This window comes from Carcharodon carcharias, chromosome 9, assembly GCF_017639515.1.
Source record: "Carcharodon carcharias isolate sCarCar2 chromosome 9, sCarCar2.pri, whole genome shotgun sequence".
NCBI classification, from domain to species: domain Eukaryota; kingdom Metazoa; phylum Chordata; class Chondrichthyes; order Lamniformes; family Lamnidae; genus Carcharodon; species Carcharodon carcharias.
This window is the reverse complement of record NC_054475.1, coordinates 47884429-47908872: the sequence shown is the minus strand read 5'-3', so window position 1 is coordinate 47908872 and position 24444 is coordinate 47884429. Positions and strand designations below refer to the sequence as shown.

The 24444-nt window shown below is 41.6% G+C and overlaps 1 protein-coding gene across 6 annotated transcripts; it reads left to right on the top strand.

The window, feature by feature from the left end:
- The first annotated feature begins 527 nt into the window (after window positions 1-527).
- On the top strand, window positions 528-24444 carry LOC121282074 (ADP-ribose glycohydrolase OARD1-like). 6 transcript variants are annotated; one of them, XM_041195503.1, is made up of 7 exons: window positions 528-684; window positions 4149-4216; window positions 4592-4745; window positions 8820-8878; window positions 16354-16466; window positions 19903-20017; window positions 23906-24444. In XM_041195503.1, exons 1-7 carry the CDS (start codon window positions 636-638, stop codon window positions 23909-23911), a joined length of 564 nt encoding a protein of 187 aa, XP_041051437.1. In that variant the 5' UTR covers window positions 528-635; the 3' UTR covers window positions 23912-24444. The 6 variants fall into 6 exon arrangements, with proteins under 6 accessions (XP_041051437.1, XP_041051435.1, XP_041051438.1 ...); XM_041195501.1 differs by having other exon boundaries at window positions 23615-24444; XM_041195504.1 differs by having other exon boundaries at window positions 4149-4183; window positions 19903-24444.

Sequence of the window (24444 nt, the reverse complement as noted above, 5' to 3'; positions counted from 1 at the left end):
CTTCTCCGCCGATGCTGCCAGACCTGCTGAGTTTTTCCAGGTAATTCTGTTTTTGTTTTGGATTTCCAGCATCCGCAGTTTTTTTGTTTTTATCTCTGTATTAAATATGTCTAGATAGGTGACACACAGAATGGTTACAGCACAGGAGGAGGCCATTCAGTCTGTCATGTCTATGCCAGCTCTCCAAATGAGCAATGCACCTAGAGCCTCTCCCCTGCACATTCTTCCTTTTCAGATAATCATCTAATTTTAACCTCGATTGAACCTGCCTCCACCACACACACTCATGCAGTGTATTCCAGAAAAAATACAGCCCTGGTTTGTTTAATTTTTAATGCTTCAGCCCTTATTGCCTCAGATATCATCCCGCCTTCCCCACACGTGACCCCATTAACACGGCTGCAGCTTCCTGACGCTTCGATCGCTCCTATCAAGAGGCTCGGCTCGGCCTTTCGGGGGCTGCTTGAGGAGAGACCCGGCCCCGCCCAGGCTCAGCCCGCCCTCCCCCTGACCCCGACCCCCACCTCCCGGCCCCGCCCAGCCCAGGCTCAGCCCTCCCCTCCGGCGACTGTGTGAGGCCGATTGACCGGCACCGCGGCCTGAGGACTCTGGGCTGTTTCTTGTGAGCAGAGGCAATGGTGTCTGTTGCCGGAATAACGCGACCTTTTAGCCTTGGTGAGGACGGTAAGACCATGAAACCTTTACACACAGTAAATCCCAATCAGTCGATCTGGCTGCTTTCCCGTGGCTGTGGTGCTCAGGCTGTTTGTTAAAATAGTTTGGTGCTTCCTCCTGGCAAAACTATTTTTTGTCGGAATTGTGTTTTTTTAAAATACAGCAGTATGATTTGTACTGAAACCATGTTATTGATCATATCTAAGTTTGCAGTCGCAAACACTGCCTCATTAAATTGGTGAGCATCTTATTCCCCCATTATAGACCAACTCAGGAAGAAAACTACCATTCCAGAATGGCCTTAGTTTAAAGCTTATGATATGCAAGAAATGGGCTTTGTAACTTAAACTGTAGAAGTGTACTTGACAATTTATTTTTTAAAGATGTAAATAATTGCATGAAAACCTGAGGCGAATGGTGCATTTCTAGGTGTGGTCCAGGGGCATCTTTCTTCAACTCCTATATTACAACAAGTGACTATACTTCTAAAGTATTTCATTGACTGTAATGCACTTTGGGATGTCTGGAAGATGCTTTATAAATACAAGCCTTTCTTTAAATTGAATCGTTATATAAATTTGAATGTATTTGGATAAACTTGTGTGTTTTTAAACTTCATAAGTGTTAGATATTTAAATTTAAGAAAAGGCAATGTGACATTTGGATTTTCATCTTTCCTGCAATACTCCTCAAACCATTAATCTTCACCTGCCCCAGTTAAGAAACACACTAATTCCCTTTTCTTTGAGACTGTCCACTAAGTCTCTGAGCTCTCTATGCCAATCCTCATCCCTGTCCCTTCTGCCCCAACCCCACCAGTCATTATTGGCACTCCTTTCTCTGCCAAATATTTTTTTTAATTATTTCACATGGTGTTGGCATCACTGGCTAGACCACCATTATTGCCCATCCCTAATTGCCCTTGGGAAGGCGTTGATAAGCTGCGAACTCAATCTGGTACTCTCTTCACCCCTTCCCCAATTCAAAATGGTGTTTCTGCTTTCAATCACAGCTTAATGTTGGCATTCTCCTTGTTGTTTTCTTTGTTCTCATCCCAGACATTGAATCTAGTTTCTCCCATTTTTTTAGGCTCTTTCATTTCCCCTTTCTCTACTACATTACTGTCCATTTCCTCTTGTCCTTCATGGCCATCTATTCTCCTTACTCTCCTCCCCAGTGCTTGACACATGAGGCTGTTAATGGAACTCATTCCTTCATAACATTTTGAAGTGTTATTTTGACTCGAGTGGCAGCACGTCAGAAGAATTGAAGCCTCACTCAAGAAACTACTGAAAAATCTGCTGCACTGAGGGAGGGCTCCATTTTTGGAGAATTCTCAATCATTATTTATTTGTGCAAGATGTTAAACGTTGGCCTCATCTATCTGTTCAGGTGTATGTAAAAGATCTTTTGATTCTGATCAAAGTGCAAAAAAGTTATTTTATCATGTACAATGTTTATTCCTCAACCAAAACCACTAAAGCAGAAAAGCATCTCATTTAAAAGATATAATGGCATTGGAGGCAATCCAGAAAAGGTTCACTAGGTTGATCCTGGGTATGGAGGGATTTTCTTATGAGGAGAGGTTGAGTAGGTTGGGTCTGTACACATTGGAGTTTAGAAGAATGAGAGTCTGACCTTATTGAAACATATAAGATTCTTAGGGGGCTTGACAGGTAGATGCTGAGAGGTTCTTTCCCCTTGTGGGAGAATCTAGAACCAGAGGGCATAATCTCAAGAGTAAGGGGTCGCCCATTTAAGATAGAGATGAGGAGAAATTTCTTCTGAGGCTAGTAAATCTGTGGAATTCATTACCGCAGCGAGCTGTAGGTTCTGAGTTGTTAAGTATATTCAAGGCCGAGATAGACAGGCTTTTAATCAGTAAGGGAATCAAGGGTTATGGTAGAAAGGCAGGAAAGTGGAGTTGAGGATTCAGATCAGCCATGGTCTCATTGAATGGCGGAGCAGACTCGATGGGCCGATTGACCTACTTCTCCTACGCCTTATGGTCTTGTGATCATGATGATTGTGGGGTCATGCTTTGTTAAATTGGCTGCTCTGTTTGCCTAAGATCTAAAATGTGCCTTTTGCAAGGGAGCTTTATGGGTCGATGTGCTAGTGCCTTTATTCACAGAGATATAAGGCAGCTTTGCATTTTGTCACGACTCACTGGGGATAGTGTGCTGTAATATCAAGCCCCACTGTCCCCTGAGCCGTGACAAATGTGAAAAGTTTGACCAAGTCACCAGGTTGCCCCAATTCTACCTAACTGTTTAATTTAGGTTAACAGAATTTGGGCACCAGGTTTGTAAACTTAATAAGTAAATAACTGTTCATTTAACAAATTTGTCTTTAACTAGTGGCAAAAGAACGACATATGAACTGCTAACTTCTAACACTATAACTTAAACTCTACCCCCTTCTCAAATCCCTATATACACACACAAGTCATGGATTTAAATGGTGGGATAAAACAGTTCAATAGCACCAATCTGGAGTACAGGATTCGATGAGTTGATTTTGATCAATATCTTCCAAATTCCTTTCAGTTCTTGTTGATGACATGAGGTGGTCTTCTAGTACTTTCAGGCTGTAGTTCACTGGTTGAGCACTTGCTTTTCAATGTCTCTAACAGTGGTTTTCCCCTTTGCCTCTTGACAGGGGCTTTCAGAGAGAGAGCAGGTTATAGAGATATGAGGAGAAAAAAAACAGCTAGCTATTCTTGTGGAATTATTGGAATCTTTCACACACAGGAGAGAGAGGTTTTAGGTCTTGTTCCTTTCAGGCTACAACAAAAACCTGGTCAGAATCTAATTAAAATGCTGTTATCAGGCAGCTCCATTGGTCTAGGATTCCTTTCTGGCATCACCCTGTCTTTCATGGCACACTCTGTTCCAGGACTGCAACATTGTATCTATACCTTATTCTGTTCCAGTGGACATATTTTTCAGCTGCAGCCATTGTAATTTTACCACAGTCCAACAGAAAATAAAAAGATATGTTCTTTACAATTTATGATTCTTTATTCAGGTGTTTCCAATGTAATTCTGTTTGCCTGAAGTCCAAGTAAATTGGAGATCTAATCAGTACAAGTGTACAACAACCTGCATTTATACGGCACCATTTATATAGCACCTTAGCATAGTAAAATATCCCAAGGCAGTTCATAGGAGCATAAATCAGACAAAACTGGACACCACATGAGTTTTGGGAGAGGTGACCAATAGTTTGGTCAAAGAGGAAGGTTTTAAGGAGCTTTTTAAAGGAGGAGAGAGATTTAGGGAAGGAAATTCAGAGCTTAGGTCCTAGACAGTTGAAGGCACTGTCATTATAGTTGAGTGATGAACCTGAGTAGAACATTTCACCCCTTGTGGTTGATTGTGGAGAGAATAATTACAGGCATTGTCAGAAGGTGGTAATAGAAGGAGAACATTGTGGTTAAAAGTACATTCATTTTGCCCTGTTTTTAACAGGTGGAAGTGCAAAAGAAACTGAGATGAACAAAATGGTATGTTTTACAAACAAACTAGTAGAGAGAAATGTAAGTATGTGACTTTACTTAAGCAAGAGCATAGCATGCTTTTTTTGTGCTAAGGTACCAGTAGAGATCGATAACTTTTAAAAAGGAATTTGCATTCCTAGTGACCAAGTTAAAGTAATTGCATGGCAAGGTTTCAAGTTGTAGGACTCTTATTGTAACAAACAAACTATAAGCAACATTAACTAAACACTATTATAGGCAACATACTCCTAAGCTGCAGAAAAATTCCCTTGTCAATGCTATAACACAACCAAAAAAAACTCCCCCCATGGTTATACTTTACTATGTCCCTTAAGGAGACACTATACTGGGGATGGGGGGGCAAATGTTTCAAGTATTGTAATAAAATAACTATCTTTTTATTGGCCATTCCAGAGCTTTAGGATCCGTTACGTGACTGGCGATCTTTTCACATGTCCAGCACAGGATGCACTGGCCCACTGCATCAGTGAAGACTGTCGTATGGGGGCAGGGATTGCGGTCTCATTCAGGAGGAGGTTTCAATCTGTTCAGGAGCTGCTGAATCAGAGTAAGGTTAATGAATAAGAGTAAGTCGTCCTGCAGGGTGACCAGGGATGGGAACTGTACATCCAGGGATATTCAGTATTTAGGAAGGACAGACAAAAAGGAAAAGGCAGTGGAGTTGCATTGCTGGTTAAAGAGGAAATTATCGCAATAGGGAGGAAAGGTACTAGCTCCAACGAAGTGAAATCTGTATGGGTAGAGCTGAGAAACACTAAGGGGCAAAAACTGTTAGTGGGGGTTGTATGTAGACACCCCAACTGTAGTGGTGATGTTGGGCATAGCATTAAACAGGAAATTTAGAGACACATGCAATAAAGGAATATCTGTAATTATGGGTGACTTTAATCTGCATATGGATTGGGAAAACCCAATTAGTAACAATGCCATAGAGGAGGAATTCCTGGAGTGCATACGGGATTGTTTTCTGGGCCAATATGTTGAGGAGCCAACTAGAAAACAGGCCATCCTAGACTGGGTATTGTTTAATGAGAAAGGAATAATTGGCAGTCTAATTGTGCGAGGCCCCTTGGGGATGAGCGACCATAATATGATAGAATTCTTCATCAAGATAGAGAGTGACATAGTTGGTTCTGAGACGAGGGCCCTTATTCTTAATAAAGGAAACAACGATGATATGAGGCGCGAGTTGGCTATGATGGATTGTGAAATGTTACTTAAAGAGATGACAGTGGATAGGCAATGGCAAACATTCAAAGAGTGCTTGGGTGAACTGCAACAACAATAGCAAAAGTAAAACAGGACAGGTGGCCAAACCATGGCTTACAAGGGAAGAGGCATACAAAATAGCCAGAAAAAACAACAGACCTGAGGATTGGGCGCAGTTTAGAATTCAGCAGAGGAGGACCAAGGGATTGATTAAGAAGGGGAAAATAGAGTATGAGAGCAAGCTTGCGGGGAACATAAAAACTGACTGTAAAAGTTTCTGTGGGTATATGAAGAGAAAAAGATTGCTGAAGACAAATGTAGGACCCTTACCGTCAGAAACAGAGGAATTTATAATGGGGAACAAAGAAATGGCTGACCAACTAAATACATACTTTGGTTCTGTCTTCACAAAGGAGGGCACAAATAACATACTAGAAATGTTGGGGAACACAGGGTTTAGAGAGAGGGACGAACCGAAAGAAATCAATATTAGTAGGGAAATGGTGTTGGAGAAATTGATGGGATTGAAGGCAAATAAATCCCCAGGTCCTGATAATCTGCATCTGAGTATTTAAGGAAGTGGCCCTAGAAATAATGAATGCATTGGTGGTCATCTTCCAAGATTCTATAGACTCTGGAACAGTTACTACTCATTGGAGGGTAGCTAATGTAACCCCACTATTTAAAAAGGGAGGTAGAGAGAAAACTGAATTATAGACCAGTCAGCCTGACGTCGGTAGTAGGGAAAATTCTAGAGTCCATTATAAAAGATTTAATAGCTGAGCACTTGGAAAACAGTAGCAGAATTGGACAGAGTCAGCATCGATTTACGAAAGGGAAATCATGCTTGACAAATTTACTAGAATTTTTCAAGGATATAACTAGTAGAGTTGATGAGGAGGAGCCAGTGGATGTAGTTTATTTGGATTTTAGAAGGCTTTTGCCAAAGTCCCACATAAGAGATTGGCATGTAAAATTAAAGCGGATGGGATTGGGGGTAGTGCATTGAGATGGATAGAAAACTGGTTGGCAGACAGGAAACAGAGTAGGAATAAACGGGTCTTTTTCCGAATGGCAGGCAGTGACTCGTGGGGTACTGCAGGGATCGGTGCTGAGACCCCAGCTATTGACAATATATGTTAATGATTTAGCTGAGGGAACTAAATGTAATATCTCCAAATTTGCAGATGACACAAAGTTGTTTGGGAGGGTAGGCTGTGAGGAGGATGCAGAGATGTTTCAGTGTGATTTGAACAAGCTGAGTGAGTGGGCAAATGCATGGCAGATGCAGTATAATGTGAATAAATGTGAGGTTATCCACTTTGGTAGCAGAAACAGGAAGGCAGATTATTATCTGAATGGCTACAAATTGAGAGAGAGGAATGTGCAACGAGACCTGGGTGTCCTCATACATGAGTCGCTGAAGATAAGCATGCAGGTGGTAAAGAAGGCAAATAGTATGTTGGCCTTCATAGTGAGAGGATTCGAGTACAGGAGCAGGGATGTCTTTCTGCAATTGTACAGGGCCTTGGTGAGACCACACCTGGAATATTGTGTGCAGTTTTGGTCTCCTTATCTGAAAAAGGATATTCTTGCTATAGAGGGAGTGTAGTGAAGGTTTACCAGACTGATTCCTGGGATGGCAGGACTGACATATGAGGAGAGATTAAGTTGGTTAGGATTATATCCGCTGGAGAAGAATGAGAGGGGGGATATCACATAGAAACCTATAAAATTCTAACAGGACTAGACAGGGTAGATGCAGGAAGGATGTTCCTGATGGTGGGGGAGTCCAGAACCAGGGATCACAGTCAGAGGATACGGGATAGACCATTTAGGACTGAGATGAGGAGAAATTTCTTCACCCGGAGAGCGGTGAGCCTGTGGAATTCGCTACCACAGAAAGTAGTTGATGCCAAAACATTGAATGTTTTCATGAAGGAGTTGGATATAGCTGTTGGGGCGAAAGGGATCAAAGGATATGGGGAGAAAGCGGGAGCAGGCTATTGACTTGGATGATCAGCCATGATCCTAACGAATGGTGGGCCAGGCTCAAAAGGCCAAATGGCCTATTCCTGCTCCTATTTTCTATGTATGTTTCTAAGATATTAATTATTAGAGTAATAAAATTTAATTAACTTCTATAATTGAAATCAGTATGTTGGTTTGTCAAAGTTTTTAGCTCCACCCCAAATTCTTAAGTCAAAAGAAAAGATAATTCAAGTTCCTTCAGAAGTGGATGTGTGCTCCATTCTCCAGTATTAACATATGCATATAATTATCCCAAATATTTAGCAGAAGCCTTAAAAGGTTGTTCTGCTTTTCTCCTCAGAAATAAGTTCCAATTGTGCTATGACCATAATTACTCTAAATGACTTTAATATTTTGCTGGGAATTCTGCAGAAAGTAACTCACCTCCTCCCCAAAGCCTGTCCATCATTTACAAGGCACAAGGGGTGTGATGGAACACACTTCACTTGCCTGGATGAATGCAGTTCCAATTATGCTCAAGAAGCACGACACCATCCAGGGCAAAGCAGCCCGCTTGATTGGCACTCCATTCACCACCTTAAAAAAACATTCACTCCCTTCACCACCAAAGCATAGTGGCAGCTGTGTGTACTATCTACAAGATACACCTCAGCAACTCACCAAGGCTCCATTAAAAAGCACCTTGCAAAGCCACAGCCACAACCACCTAGAAAAGGACATGGCCAGCAGATGGTTGGGGACATCACCACCTGCAAGTCCCCCTCCAAGCCGCACACCTTCCTCTCTTGGAACTATCTCTCCTTCCTTCACTGTCACTGGGTCAAAATCCTGAAACTCCCTGCCTGACAGCACCGAATAAACCTACACCACATGGATTGCAGTGGTTCAAGAAGGTGGCTGACTTCAAGGGCAATTAGGGATGGGCAATAAATGCTGGCCTAGCCAGTGATGCCCATATCCCATGAACGAGTAAAAACAAAAGGTATGTTCTAATTGAAGATTTGTATAGCTGAGGCAGACTTCTACCCCTTTGTTTTCTAGTCTTCTAGATATAAAGGCCATAGTTCCATTAACTTTTTTGATTTTCTGTACTTGTTCTTGACATTTTAATGATTTAGCTACCTGGACCCCCAATCACTTCGAACCTCCACTGGGTGCTATTTCCCCATTCAGAGAGTAAATGGAATTGTAAAAACCTTTTAGAATGTACAGACTGTTAAAATTATAAACAGAAGTTTTATTGTCTCTGCAATTAAATCAGATGGACCTTAATCTGATTTTTTTGAAGGCCGTTGTCACTTATTTGTTAATAATCCAAAAGTCTCGGTCCATCCCCTCTTGACCATCTAATTGTAACATCTTTGTAAGGCATTTACCTTTTACAAAAATGACCATTTTTTTAACATGATTTTCTTCACAGAAAAGAAGACTGGGGATGTAGCAGTGTTGAAGGCAAAGCAAAGATACATTTACTATTTGGTAATGAAGAGAAGATTTTAATCATTTGAGCACTGAAACTCTTAAAATGAAGAATTTAAAATTCACAGGATGTGGAATAAATGTATTAACCCTTTGCCTCCTCACAGTCCAAAGACCCAAGTGCACCTTCCAGGTGAAGCAGCGATTTACTTCACATCTTTCAATTTAATGTATTCTATTCGCTGCTCACAATGCAGTCTCTTCGACATTGGGGAGACCAAACACAGACTGGGTGGCTGCTTTGCGGAACAGCTCTGCTCAGTCCACAAGCATGACCCAAACTTTCTTGTAGTTTTTCATTTCAATTCACCATTTGCTCTCTCACTCGCATTTCTGTCCTTGGTCTGCTACAGTGTTCCAGTGAAGCCTAACACAAGCTGGAGGAACAGTGTTTCATCTTCCGATTAGGCATTTTACAGCCCATGTCCATAAGCAGCAACTCCCTGATGATAATCAGGCTACGGCTGACAAGTGGCAAGTAACATTCATGCCACAAGTGCCAGACAATGGCTATCTCCAACAAGAGAGAATCTTAACTTCACCCCTTGATATTCAATGGCATTGCCACCATTGAATTCCACACTATCAACGTCCTGAGTGTTACCATTTATCAGAAACTGAACTGGACTAGCCATATAAATACTATGACTATAAGAGCAGGTCAAAGGCTAGGAATCCTGCAGTGAGAAACTCACCTCTTGACTCCCCACAGCCTGTTCTTCATCTACAAGGCACAAATCAGGAGTATGATGGAATACTCTCCACTTGCTTGGATGGGTGCAGCTCCAACAACACCCAAGAAGCTTGACACTATCCAAGACAAAGCAGCCTGCTCGATTGGCAGCCCATCCACAAATATTCACTCCCTCCACCACCCATGCACATTGGCAGCAGTGTGTACTACCTACAAGATGTGCTGCAGGCACTCACCAAGCTTCCTTAAACAGCACTTTCCAAATCCACAACCACTACCATTTAGAAGGACAAGGTCAGCAGACATATGAGAACATCACCACCTGGAAGTTCCCCTCCAAGTCACTCACCATCCTGACTTGGAAATATATCACCGTTCCTTCACTGTTGCTGGGTCAAAATCCTGCAACTCCCTTCTTAACAGCACTGTGGGTGTATCTACACTACATGGACTGCAGTGGTTCAAGAAGGCAGCTCACCACAACTTTTTCGAGGGCAATTAGGAATGAGCAATAAATGCTGGCCCAGCCAGCGAGGCCCACATTCCATGAACGAATAAAAAAAGCAAAAGGGTTCAACAACTTTGGATCATGAATTCTTGTCTCCATTTCACATTTTTTCCCCAAATGCAAGTATGTATCTCGTTCTCATGTTTTTGGTTTCATTCAGAGCTGAACTTTATTCTGTCATTAGCAACTACTCTGGACCAATGCTTTGTTTATTTATTGGTATCACTGTCACTCCCTTTGCCTTGTTCCATATCTTTGGTAATGAATCTCCTCTGACCTCTAATCTATCCCTGACCTTCCTTTCTGTTCCAGCTGATTCTCCCCCCAACTACTTCAACTGCATAAAACCCATCACATTTCTACCTCTCTTCAGTTCCGAACAAGAGTCATATTGGACTTAAAATGTTGGACAGAATTTTCCATTCTGGAGACTAAGCCCAGTGACAGGCAGGAAAGTCTGTGATTCCCACTGGGCGGCGGGTGGGTGAACACACATTTTCCAGCTCATTAATTATGTGTCCATGAGGAGCTTGGTAAATCTCATAATGAGGCAGGCAGGAAGTCACCTGTCCCGCCATTACCTCATGGGGTCGAAGGTCCTGGTATCATATCTAAAGTGCACCTGGACAGACATTCACAGTGGCTGAGAGCTTTGCATTACTCCTACAGGGTGCTTGTGTCCACAGGTCATACTGGAGAAGCTGGCAGATGTGAGCAACCAGATCCTGGGACATACAAAGGTGCCTCCGGTATTGCCTTTCATCTCTAAATGAGTACGCTTCCTATGCTTGACCTTGCAGAGGCCCCACTGCCTCTTGCTGCTCAGGCCCTTGCTTCTCACGGCACTGGGCCAGCTTGTGTTGGGCCTTCCTTCTCCTCATCTGGATGAGAGTCATTACAAAGGCAGCCTGCATCATTGACACCTCAGTTGATGTGTGGACAAATTGAAGTGATACGTTAAGTGAACATGTCCTTTACAGGTTTCCTGCCATCTCAAAGCCAGCAGGCAAGTGCTAAACCCTTTGCCTGACCTCCATCTATATATGGCATCCCTAGCCCTGCCCTTCCAGGTAAAGGACATCCTGGGGGAATAGATATGGGTGTTCCTTCTGTTCACACATGACTGCGCATGGAGACATTGCTCTTTGACAAGAGTAATGAGAGCCATGTGCGAGACACTTTACTGCTTGCCTCCACTACCCATGAAGCACTCTATATGGAAAGAATGCTTTAGCAGCATAGGAAGACTAACTGCATTATCCCTTGTCTGCCATAAATGGAGGTTTTGAGCTGCGAGTTGACTGCCCTGCACCAGCCTTACTGCTTGGGTGCATCCACCTCCCTGCCTCTGACTGCAGCCGATGGCAAATGGCACAGAATGGCAGCTCCACACCTTGCTGGGATCTTGATATTATGAAACCCATAAATTGGGAACAAACCTTCTGTGATGCGGGTATAACCATAGAGAGGAGAACACAAGTGAGCATCTTTGACATCCAATTGCCTCCTAATTATTAGGGAGTCCCTTTAGTCGGCTACACGTGCTGACCATGAACTTGCCCATCGCAAAGACTCTCCTCCCACTTCGAGGGATCTCGCTGACTGTCTAACTGCACAGTCAAGGTCAATTTAGAAAAATGGTGTACATCACCTTTCAAATTTCCTCCTCCAACTTCTATCCTACCCACCAACTTACCTACCCCCAGCCCATCACCGTAGACCCACCCAATATCACCATCCCTCTCTCTCTCACCCTTGAACCTTCCCCCATTACCCTGGACTTTATAACCATCCACCTCCATATGCCTTTCCTCCGCTTGGAGCCGACACCCATTACCATCCCCATGTCCACCCTCACCCTGCTCCCTCCTATAATCCAAACCAATTGTTTTGTCCTCCTCTGTGACTGATGAGTCCTACACCAACCAGACCCTCTCCCTGGACCTGCCGCTCTACTGCATCCCACTACCCTCTCTGACTGTGATTGTTTCCTCTTCTCACCAGTACCCTGTGTTCTCCCCGCAGGACCCCACTGTTGACACCACCGATCCCAACATCTAAGACACCCCCACTTCCCTGGACACACTCATCCCCACTTCCCCAAACATTACCCCTCCTTCTCCCCTTTCTCCAGCAACGCGTGCAGCCTTCCTCCGCAAGCCTGCCTCCCCTGTCCAGCCTTCGCCTGTCTCCCTTGTGCAGCCTTGGCGCAACATTTGCTAACAGCACTCAATATGAATGAAGTTATGTGAGGTTCCGAAGAAGGAGAAAGCAACATCTGTGGACCTCAAAGTCATGGAAGAGGTGAAGTTCACCAGGTGCATCCCATTTATACATAGACGGGAAACTAAACCTTCTAAATATTTGCTGGTGGGGAGCTTAATTCTAGTGAGATAGCCTTCTGCAGGCATGCATGAGGTGCAATCCATGCGAATAGGGTTCCTGACATAGTTTGTCAGGAAGCTTGACTCACTTTGAAAGGAGAATAAAATTCCAGTTTATTCCACCATCGGGAAACGCTTTTTTGTCTCCCATGAAATTAAGTCCCCCACCCTCCTGCCACAATTCCCACTGCTGGCAGGAGCGGAAAATTCTGCCTGTTAACTCTTTCTCTCTCCACAGATGCTGCCAGCCTTGCTGAGATTTTCCAGTACCTTCTATTTTTATTAACAGTTTGATGAGTTTTTGTTTTGGTTTTCAAGATATAGTACACACTGTTGTACAAGGTTTGTAATGAATGCTAAAATCTCTTCGTGTTTTTTTTTGTTGAACCAGAAGAAAACTACACAAAGTACACCAATCAGTCCCATCATTTAAAAGCAGCACTTGCTTATGTGAGAATGGATTTTTTTTTAATATTTTGGGGAATGTGGTGTTACCTTGTAAAGAAGGCTGGATGTGTGTGTGAGAGGGATTTAATTAAGCTGGGCAAGAGATTGATAGGAGTCAGATTGTCTGGAACGTTTGAAACATGAGAAGGAATAGAGGCATTAAGTTTGAGGTACAAGTAAATAGATTAGATCTAACATTTGCATTTTTAGATAAGTTGAGAATTTGTTTGAATATCAAAAGGGAATCAAAGGTAGCATGAACACATTTGCATCTTGCAGGAGTTCCATAGGTAAACAGTAGTGGGGATATTATATTTTATTGACCCAAAAGCAAAGACAAGATGGAAACATGAAAGACCTTTTATATTTGGAAGGGTCTGAGTTCAGAGGTGTGAGAACAATGGAATGGAGATGAAAAGAAGAAAAGAACAGTTAGTGGATATCGCTGTTCAGCTACAGATGGCCGGAGATAGCTTGAGCTGTTGAGCTATAGCTAGAGCTCTGGGCTAGGAGAGGATGCAGTTTGAATCACCTATCCAGTCAAGCCAGAAAAGTCTTGGGCTGCAGCAAGCAGTTTATTCCGAAGTGGTTCCACCACAGAGTGGAAGGGGGTAAAGTGGCATGCCTTTCTTGAAGATACAACAGTTTGCCTTGTGTAATATTACTGGATTTCACACCAAACATCTAAAAAGGAGCATTGTCTAGAAGGTATTTACTTGTGGGTTTGACCAAGTAGAGAGATTTTGGGGGAATGTTTTGTAAGACTAACCTTAATTGTGTATCTGTAATCTTGTGTGCTTCAGTTTTCTTTTATTTTTGTTTCTAACCTATTGTACCTCAAACTTAATGCCTCTATTGCTTCTCATGTTTCAAACCTTCCGGGCAACCTGACTCCTGTCAATCTCTTGCCCAGCTTAATTAAATCCCTCTCACACACACAACCAGCCTTCTTTACAGGGTAACACCATATTCCTTTTACTTTTAATTTTTAACACCCCAAAAGCATTACTGGACCTCTTACTTCTGAGATTGGTTCATCATCATCTCTGTTTCAGAATACAAAATAAAAGGGTTTGGCTTATAAACCAAGTTTCCCTCTGGGATTTAGTTCGCGCTGCGATTAACACCTGCTGTGGTCATAACACATGGATTAAGTTTGAGGGGTTAAAACTCCAGGCTTGACTATTGTCAATGACCTTCAGACTCCAGTACACGCATTCTTAACTGTTGCTCACATGTACCTCAGTCCATTACTGCTCTGTGTAACCTTCTTCTGTTGAAGTCAGTAATGGTGCATTTGTGATCCCATTGATGTTAAACAAACCTTTATTTCCCATTTACTTTAATACCTTTAAAAGACCAAACATAAGATGACTTATATAGACTTCACTGAGATTTTTATACATTAAACAGTTTAAAATTGCAATATCTCTGTTCTTTCTATTTTTTCCCTCTATAAATATCATATAAAATTGTCTCAACTTTTTTGGGGTGGGCAGGAACTATCCTGATCAAATGAGACACTGCTTTCAGTTGTGGGACTGAACCTTAGGAAGGAGAAATTGGCCTTGCAGAGGGTGCAGTTCATATTCACCAGAATGATGACAGGACTAAGTGTTATGCAATTCAGTAATTGTTTAAAGCAGGCTTGTATTTCCATGAGGTTAGAAGATTAAGGGATGATCTACTTTGAGAAATTTAAGATTTAATAGGGATGGAGAAAATATTTCATCTGGAGCAGATCAGAATAAGGGGAAAATGTTAAGAATATTCAGGGATAATATCAGGAGGCAGTACTTCACACAAAAGATAATAGAAATCTGGAAAACACTCTTCCCCAAAAAGCTATTACTAGGGTCCAATTGAAAATTTCAAAACTGTAATTCATTAATTTGTTCGGTAAGGAATTGAAGGGAATGGATCAAAGTGAGTAAATACAGATCAGCAATGATTTAATTGAATGCTAGAATAGGCTTGAGGGGCTGAATGGCCTGTTCCTATTTTCCTAGATGCAATACAAATTGGTAAAAACTTTTCTTTTTAAATTAGGTGTATCAGGAAATTTAAGTATTGCCACCTCCTTAATTCACCAATCTGACAAATTTTGCATTGGCATTTTTTTTTTTAGTTAAGCTAATCTTCTCACATGCTTTGTTTAAAAAAAAATCAGCCATCTGGTCAAGGCTAGCAGGATTACCCATTGGCAGCTTTGGGTTTATATTTGTGTATGGTAGATGGATGATAGCCCCATGTTATTGAGAGCTTTTTTGCTCACTTTTATTTTCAGTGAGTACAAATGTTGCAATTACCAGTTGGGTACAAACATAGTGTTTGGGTCTGAACAGTCATTGGAGATATCCTGAGGCACAACGAAGGAGTGGCTCATTTTGAGCACAGTACTCATTAATCTCGGACTCTGTTTCGCACAACATAAGGCAGATTTTTCAAACTTTCAGGCAATTACATTTTCAAATTAAATGTTATGCTACATGCCAAATGCTATGGCTAAGATCTTATTACAATTCACGTACTGAGAGTAAAAGAAGAAAGAAAGCGGCGTCTTTCAGGACTATTGAATACTTTTTGAAATGCAGTTACTGTTGTAGGAAAAACAGTAGCCAATTCACACAGCAAGGTCCCACAAATTGTAATGAGAGATAATGACTTGATAATTTGAAATAAAAACAGAAAATGCTGGAAATACTCAATAGTTCAGGTCATCAACCTGAAATGTTCACTGTTTCTCCCTCTATAGATGCTGCCTGACCTGCTGAGTGTGTCCAGCATTTTCTGTTCTTATATCAGACTTCCAGCATCAGTGTTTTACTTTTGTAATCTGTTACTGATGTTGGTTGAGGGATAAATATTGATCAAGGCAACAGCGTTAAGTCCTAAAACCATGTCATGATCCTGAAAAAAATGCACTGCCACATTATTTGTATGTTGCTGATGTGGCCGAATGCAGGGAGGAATGATTTTCCATTACTGCAGAGTGCTTTACTGTATTTTGCTGTACTCTCTGCCAAGAGGTTTTAGCACCATTGCAAACTCCTTACAGTTCAGCATTGCTCCACGCATAGCAGTTCAGTGTGAAATTTCAGAACACTGATGAGTAGAACTAAAATTCAGTATGAAGCTAGTTTGTGCTTCACTGTGATATAAGCTTTCTGTTGAAGGCGTTGCATTCATCTCATTTAACCTCATTTTGGTTCTGACTTGCATCAAGAATGCAAAAAGCCACCTGTTAAAATTCCAGCTTGTGTGTTCAAATATGTCAATCTTGTGCAATGCCCAGATACAGTCAAATTATTCAGAATAGTTCTGCCTTGCAACTCAAATATTTAATATCATGAGCAATGTATTGATGAAAGGGTATGGGAGAGTTAAAAGGGCAATTAAATTGTAAATGCTTGTTTGATATTAAGTGGTTTTCTATTTGCAGATTACAAAAAAGAGGGCCTATCAAAAGCCAACTTATGACAGTCTGCAGAGCAGCCTGGAGGCCATGATGAGACACTGCCTGAACAATGGAGTCAGACGCATCTCAATGCCCAGGTAATAATAGGAAGTTTAAATTTGTTTTGTTCAGTTTTCCATTTGTCAGGTATATCATTTCTTATGGCTTGTCATAAGAAAAACTAAGGAAAGTGCTGGGTGCTTAAGATATTCTCAAGTTTACTCAGCTTCTTTACATTTTTGAATTTTGTAGAGGGCAAAGGCATCTTAACAACAATGGTGTCCACACTGGCACAAAGCATGTTTGATAGACTGTTGCTGCAGTCCATTGAGGCCCAAAACTCTGAAGATTGATCTGATCATGTCACCTCATCTATATCACCACTAACCCAATTGTAGCTAGCTAGATGAGAGAAGTTGTGCGAATTGCAAGATAGGGCTTTAAACAGAGTGAGAGAAGGGGGTCAGGTGACAGGAGAATTAGAAGCAATAGAGCAGTGTAGCGGTTTGGGTAAAGACAAGCAGTGTGTGACTGGAAGGAACATGGAGTTTAACAGTAAGAGTGCATCAGTGACTAAGGTCCATGCAAAGAATAGTAAAAAAAAAAGCTCTTTATCTGCACACAGGATTCTTAGCAAGATAGGTAAACTAATGACACAAATAGAGATAAATAGTTTTGATCCAATTGCAATTACAGAAACATGGTTGCAAGGTGAACCAAGGTTGGAAAATAAATATTTCAGGGTACACTGGCAGAATATAAAAGGAGGAGGAAAAGCCTTGTTCGTAAAGGATGATTTAAGAATAGTCATAAAAAAAATCTTGGCTCAGAAAATCAGGAAATGGAATCAGAGTAGGTAGACATGGAAATAACTAGGGTCAGGTAGGGTAATTTATAGCTCCCCAAACAGAGTATTAAGCAAGAAAAGAATTGGAGCTAGTAACAAAGGCAGTGTAATAATTATGGAAGACTTTAATCTTCATGTAGACTAGACAGATCAAATTGTCAAGGTGGTCTGGAAGATGAGTTTGTAGAATGCTTTAATGACAATTTCCTGGAACAATCAGGAACCAATTAAGTTTAATTGATTAAATTAGATTTGATTAGTAATCTTATACTAACAGATCCACAGGGGGATAAAAGTATTCATAATACAATTTTATTGCACATTTTGGAATTCAATTTTTTTTAAATCAGCAAGAACGATTTGTTTCTGTCCAGGGAAGTTAAAGATAGTACAAAAAATGCTGGAAAGGTTCAGACCGTGAACTCTCTCCTCCATCCTCAACCCTTTTTGATCCCCTTTTTTCAATATTCATTTTTATTTTTTTTATTTTTATCTTTTTCCACTTATTTTTAAAATTAATTCCCAATTTTATTCATTTTTTATTCATTGTTTTATCGCCACCTTTTAGCCTATTTTTGATCTTTCTTCCCACACCATCCCCTCCCCCCACCCCACCCCCACTAGGGCCATCAGTCACTGCTCATGTTGTTCTTTCCAGAGTGCTTACCCTGGTCTGGCTATTATCACATTCTGCTTTCTACTCTTAATGTCACCATTAGCACCTCCTTTAGCCAGTACCACCACCATCACCACCCCTTTGACCTTTTGTTTATGACATCTTTTGCAATCTCTCGTTTGCCTCCACCTATCACTGGCCCTCTATCCAGCTTCACCTGTTTCACCCCCCACCCTCCCCCTTAAACAGTATATATTTCACCACATTTTTACTTCTCTTTAGCTCTGAAGAAGAGTCATACAATGTTAACTCTGTCTTTCTCTCCACAGATGCTGTGAGACCTGCTGAGTCTTTCCAGCATTTTTTGTTTTTGTTTCAGATTTCTAGCATCTGCAGTATTTTGTCTTTATCTTAAGTTAAAGATATTAGATTAAAAGGGGCTTATAATGTTGCGCAAAATAGTAGTGAGCCTGATGACTGGGAGAGTTTCAGAAAGGGCAGTCAAAAAGTTGAGAAAAGTGGAATGAGAGTAAACTAAGCAGGAGCATAAAAAGATTATAATATCTTTTACAAGTATATGAATTGATCCCTTAGAAGCAGAGACAGCAAAAATTATCATGGGAATGAGGAAATGGCAGCAGTATTGAACAAATATTTTGCTGTCCTTCGTCCCCCTGCTCACCAACCTAAAAATCCTGCCCCATGAAAATTGCAGAGAAGGACATGTCTATCTCCACAATAGAGCCAGCCAGGTTGGGAGTGCTGGGTGCGGACTTTTGACAGGAACCAGCTCACACCCTTTAAAGGCACTCCCAAAAATCGGACAGCCCAGAAATGGTGTCAGGGTTCCCAGAATCTGGACCCGCCGGCCATTTTTAAAGGGCTCCCGAGTCTTTCCAACCAGGTGAAAATTCAACCCATGGAGTTGGGGTTGTATCTTAGCATGGATAGAGCATTGGTTAATGGACAAGAAGTAGGGATAAATGGGGCATTTTCTTGTTAGTAGGCTATAACTAATGGAGTATCTCACAGATCAGTGCTGGGGTCTCTCTGTTTACAATCTATATTAGTAACTTAGACAAAGGGAACAAGAGCTATGTCTCTGAGTTTTCTGATGATACAAAGTTAGATGGGAATGTAAGCTGAGGAGGACAAGGAGAGGCTACAAAGAGATGTAGGCAGGTTAAATAACTGGCTAACAAGGTGGCAGTGGAGCGGAATGGTTGTGGAGGAGTGTAAGGTTATTCATTTTGGTAGTTGGGATATAAAAGCATAATTTTTTTTCAAAAAGCCTGAAATTTTTATAAATTATCTTCAGGAAGATTTGTACTTTTACAAGGAACACAAGATTAATAGGTGCAGCCAGCAATTAGGAAGGCAAATTACATGTTGGCCTTTATTGAAAGAGTATAAGAATAAGGCAGTTTAATACAATGTATAGGACTTTGGTAAGACCACACCTGGAGTACTGAGCACAGTTTTGGCCTCCATATTTAAGGAAGGATATACTTGTCTTGGAGGCAGTAGAGCGAATGTTCTGTAGATTGGTTCCTGGGATGAGAGGATTGCCCTCTGAGAAGCAGTGTAACTTAGGCTTCTATTTTCTGGAGCTTAGAGCAATGAGAGGTGATCTCATTGAAACTTGCAAGATTCTTAAGGGACTTGATCAGGTAGTCACTGAGAGGTTGCTTCCTCCAGCTGTGGACGCATGGGTGCACAGTCACAGGATAAGGGTTCTATCATTTAGGACTGGAATGAGGATAAATGTCTTCACTCAGAAGATTGTGAATCTTTGGAATTCTCTATCCCAGAAGGTTGTGAATGCTCCATCATTGAGGGAATCAAGGGATATGAGAGTAGGCAGGAGTTGAAGCAGAAGATCAGCCATGATCGTATTAAATGGCGGAGCAGGCTTGAGGGGCTGTATTGTCTACTCCTCCTATTTCTTATGCCCTTCAGTGTTAAACCCCAACACTATTCTAGGCTTTAGGATTTTGCAGTCTAACATTCTGCATCACCACAAGGCTTGGATAGACTGCATTGCTAATAGGTATTATTGTTTTCTCTGCAGGATCGGATGTGGACTGGACAAACTGAATTGGGACAAAGTTGCTGCAAGAATACAAGAAGTATTTAAGAACACTGATATTCAAATCACTGTATACTCTTTGGAAACACCTGCTAAGGTTACTTCCAATGCACAAGTTTTTACATAAATAGCATGCGAGGACGGACTCAGTCGGGCCATTGGATTCTTGCCATTGAAAGAACTGTAGCTACTAAATAGTTATTTTTGACATCTTGAAACTGTTAGCTAAAATGAATTTACTCATAAATGATGTACAACACGAGGGGCAAAATCTTGTGGAGGCAACTGCCACTAATATTAACCGAGCAATGGATGGACTGTCACCATGTTGGGAGCAAGACATGCAAATCTGTGTGGGCTGTTGTGACCTCCTGAGGAGGGGGTCCATCATTCAAATTCAGATCAAGGAATGCAGTATCAGGAAGTCCCCTTGCTGCCGAATCCCCCCTTCCTAAGACCCATAACCCTGCAAAGTACCTCCCACCATCACTTACCTCTGGCCAGGGTCTATCTGTGATCCTGGTCTCCGGTGACTGTCATTTTGACAGTAGCCACCATCTCCCTGCTTAGCAAAAGAGCTGCCAGCCTCTGATTGATTGGCCAGCAGCTCTCAGTGGCCAGGACTTCCTGCTTCTGGGGTCCTGATCCTGGTGAAGGCCCGCCAGTGGCTTCTCAACTGCCCAACTGACTCCTGGTTCAGCGGACCTTCCGCAAAGGAGGTAGCACAAGTCTCTCACCGACTCTCCAGCCAGGTGAGACCCTGGGACTTCTCCCTGTCCCCTACCTGAGACCATTATCTCAATTTATAATATCTATCCAATACTCTAACATTCAGGGGTAGAAAGAGTTAGATGTAAATTAACAGGCAAAATATGGTTGAACACACCACACTGCACAATAAATGACAGATGTGACTAAGACAAAGTCCATGAATTTCTTAAGGTGCCAGTAAACACTGAGCCAACCAACCTCGTTGAAACTCTGTCCCTCTCGTTGAGGGATTCCAGTATGATGAGTGTAAGACAACGATTCGACATGACTCTTCAGCAAAATTCAAGTTCTGTACTACCAAATGACTATTCATAAATTGTTTTATAACAATATGGCAGCAAGGCTCACATCCCAGGAATGAATACTTTAAAAAAACATATTTATCCCATTTCTTTAAGTTATGCATTTCCCACCCTTTCAGACAGTGCAAATCATCATTTGCTGTGTAAATTTTCCTCCTGTAGGCTCTACTTTTGTTAAACTGCCTTAAATTTGACCTCTGGTTACTGACCCTTCTGCTGCTGGAAAAGTTTTTTCCTTATTTACTTTATCCTTATTTTGAGCACCTTTATAAAATCTCACCACCTTCACGAAGGAGAACAACTTTAGTTTCTCAACTGCATGTAACTCAAGTCTTTCATCCCTGGTATTATTGTAGTACATTTTCTCTACGTTCTCTCCGAGGCCTGGACATTCCTCCTAATTTGATTCCTTGCTTTTATATCCTGTGGCTTTATTTACAAAGCCCATCTTCCTTTTTAACACCCTTCTCAGTACTTTCAAAGACTTGTATATGCACACACCTGCTGGCTTCTAAACCTGGCCATCAGGCTCAAATGTCACTTACTTCTGATTTTCCCCAAGTTGGCCAATTATGGCCAGAGGGAGGACGTGCCATCCAATTAAGGTTGGCGTGCAGGCTCTCGGAGCTGGAGAGCCAGCAGGAGGCCTTCCAGCTTGTAAATAGCAGCAGGATGCTGTGACAAGTGAGGGAGAGGATACCCCAAATTGGAGGCACCCTTTACAACGTTTTCAAATTTAAAATTAAAAACGGCCTTTGCAACTGGGTCACTATGTTGGTTGGTGGCAGGAGGGAGGTGGGGGGAACCCCTTCACAGGGTGACCTACTACTGCACCTAGGCAAGGAGGAAGGGCCTCAGTCTGCCTGGAGTGCTGCCCCCAGTCTACCACAGGGAGGCTGCCTGCAGGCAGCTAAACTGGCCCCCACTGCCTGCGAAGACCTAGAGGCTGACTGGAAAGTCCTAGCTGGACTCCTTCAAGTGGCTGTTACTGAGCTTAATCAACTACTTGCAGCAAGCAGGCAAGTAGCCCGCTGTGTCCCTTCCCACCTCTGAAAAAATGGCCCAAGGATGGGATGAAGCTTGGAAAGCGGTAGCCTTAGTGCCTACCCACCTCCGTTCCTGGCCCCAGCAAGAGCAAAATATCCTCCCCCAAGTTGTCTCTGTTCCTGCACCCACTTCAAATTTATACCATTTATTTTGCTTTGCCTCCAAGGCATTCTTCGTACAAAAATGAAGCACTTCAGACTTTAAAACTCATCTACCATTTGCCCATTTCACTAGTCTGTCTCTGTCCTCTTCAAGCCTGTTACTCTCCCCCTCAATCTTTTGAGTTTCTGTAAACTTAGACATTATTCCCTGTATACCCAAGTCCAGGTAATTATATCAAAAGGAGCAGTGGTCCCTGGGGACACCACGGCACACTTTCCTGCTCTCTGGAAAAACAGCTGTTCCTATTTGCTCTCTGCTTTCTGTCCAACAGCCAATGTCCCTTTAATCCCAAGGGCTTCAATTTCTATTTAAAGTTTTGTTGACATTATGGTACTGGCTTGAAGGAGATGTCAGCTATTCCTCAGTAAACTGATAATGCTTGTAATGAACTCTAGATGTCTTGAGTCTTATAGCGCATTAATGACAGTTAACCTCCCAGGCCAGCACTCTCAATTATACCATCAGTGCATACTACACAAAGCCTGGCAGCAGCAGCACAGAGCTAAGACATGCTTTGAAATCCCACAGGATTACAATAAAAACAATGGGATTCATGGGCAAATCATTCACAACCAACAATACTATAACAAAAGCAAAGTACTGCCAAAAGTGGAAATTTGATCTGAAAAACAGAAAAGGAAGGAAATGTTCAGTAGGTCCAGCAGCATCTGTGGAGAGAAAAATCAAGAGTTAATGTTTTGGGTCCTGACCTTTCATTAGAATTAGAAGAATTTAGAGACTTAAAGGTTTATACACAGACACAGCCAGGTGAGGAAGTAGAGTAGGGAATACTAAGAGGAAAGTCTGTGATAGGGCAGGAGTGATTAAATGGTAGAAGGGGTGATTGTAACAAGCCAAAGGGACAAGTAAAGAAACAAGAAAGGTCTAGAGGATGTGAATGAAAACAGAACCATTTAGAAAGTAAGTTTTGCAGCAGGCCATAGTGTCTAAAATATTTTTACTGTGGCTTTAAATTTGAAGATAATCCATGAATTTAAAATTGTTTGTTTATAAGCTTAGTTTGTGATGTAGGCAGGCTATAATACTGCATATGAATAACCTTTAACTGGTCTGTCATTTCAGCCCCAGTGTAGTGTTGCATTAGATTTATCCAAACATAAAGATTATACTATAACTGAAGTGATCCCTCTTAGTAGCATACCATATGCTGAAGTGCTGTCAACTCCTTACCAATTTATTTATGCATCTGTCTGTGAACTTTATTCCCTTTCAAATACTTTATTTTTAACACACTTTTTTACACTTGTGATTACTGAAGAGGTTGATTCTCCACAAACTTCTATAGTATTTCGAAGGTGATATTTGTAAAATACACGCATGGAGCATTGATGTGTACTATTCCTGAACCCTTCTAAAACTGTGTGACCCTTGTCATATATTTTTGGCTATAGGGCATAGCAGAGCTGCTGCTAATCTGAAGTGACCTGCTGGCTCACTCAGCTGAAGCAAGTTTTAAATGGTGAGCTGTTGCCATCTTAGAAGCAAGATGAAATCCATTTTGGCCTTTACCTGCTTTGTCACACCTGGTTGCACTCCGACATGGCATGAAAGGAAAACGTGCACATTCAATGCTTAAAGTGTATTGTAACCCACGCAAGCTTAACTGCTGTAAGTAACATTTTTAATTCTTTTACTTAACTAACTGACAGTGCTGTTTCATGTATGCTGCATTATTATTGAAGGTATGATTTTCAACTGAGAATGCACTGTAATACGCGATGTAGTTTAGAGGAATTGCAACCATATCTTGGAAATGGTGAATCAGTGCACAAGAACTGGATATGGAAGCCCAACCATGATAGGAGAAAGTAAAGGAACTCCACAAATGGATGGAATAAAATGGCTGTGCAGGTCGTGCTCAAATTTACAACTCAGTACTGCCCCTATCGCTAGTGTGGAGTATTCTGCCTCAAGAATACACCCTGACACAAGGATGAGAACTATCCGACATTGTGTGGACCTAGAGTGTTGAAGACATAACCTTACCGATATAAGAAATTTTAATAAGAATTGAAGCATTGATGCAGGAAGGAGCAAACTGTACTTCAACAAGATGATATTGTAAGTTTATGATCATTGTGTTCTGCTTACTTGTGTGGGATCTCCAGTTTGTAATGTGTGAAGTAAAGTTAATCTGGAACACACAATTTGTCATTTGATAGTACTGTTGTTTTCAAATAAATCCTGTGACATCTAATGCAAATAATGTCTATTGAGCAAA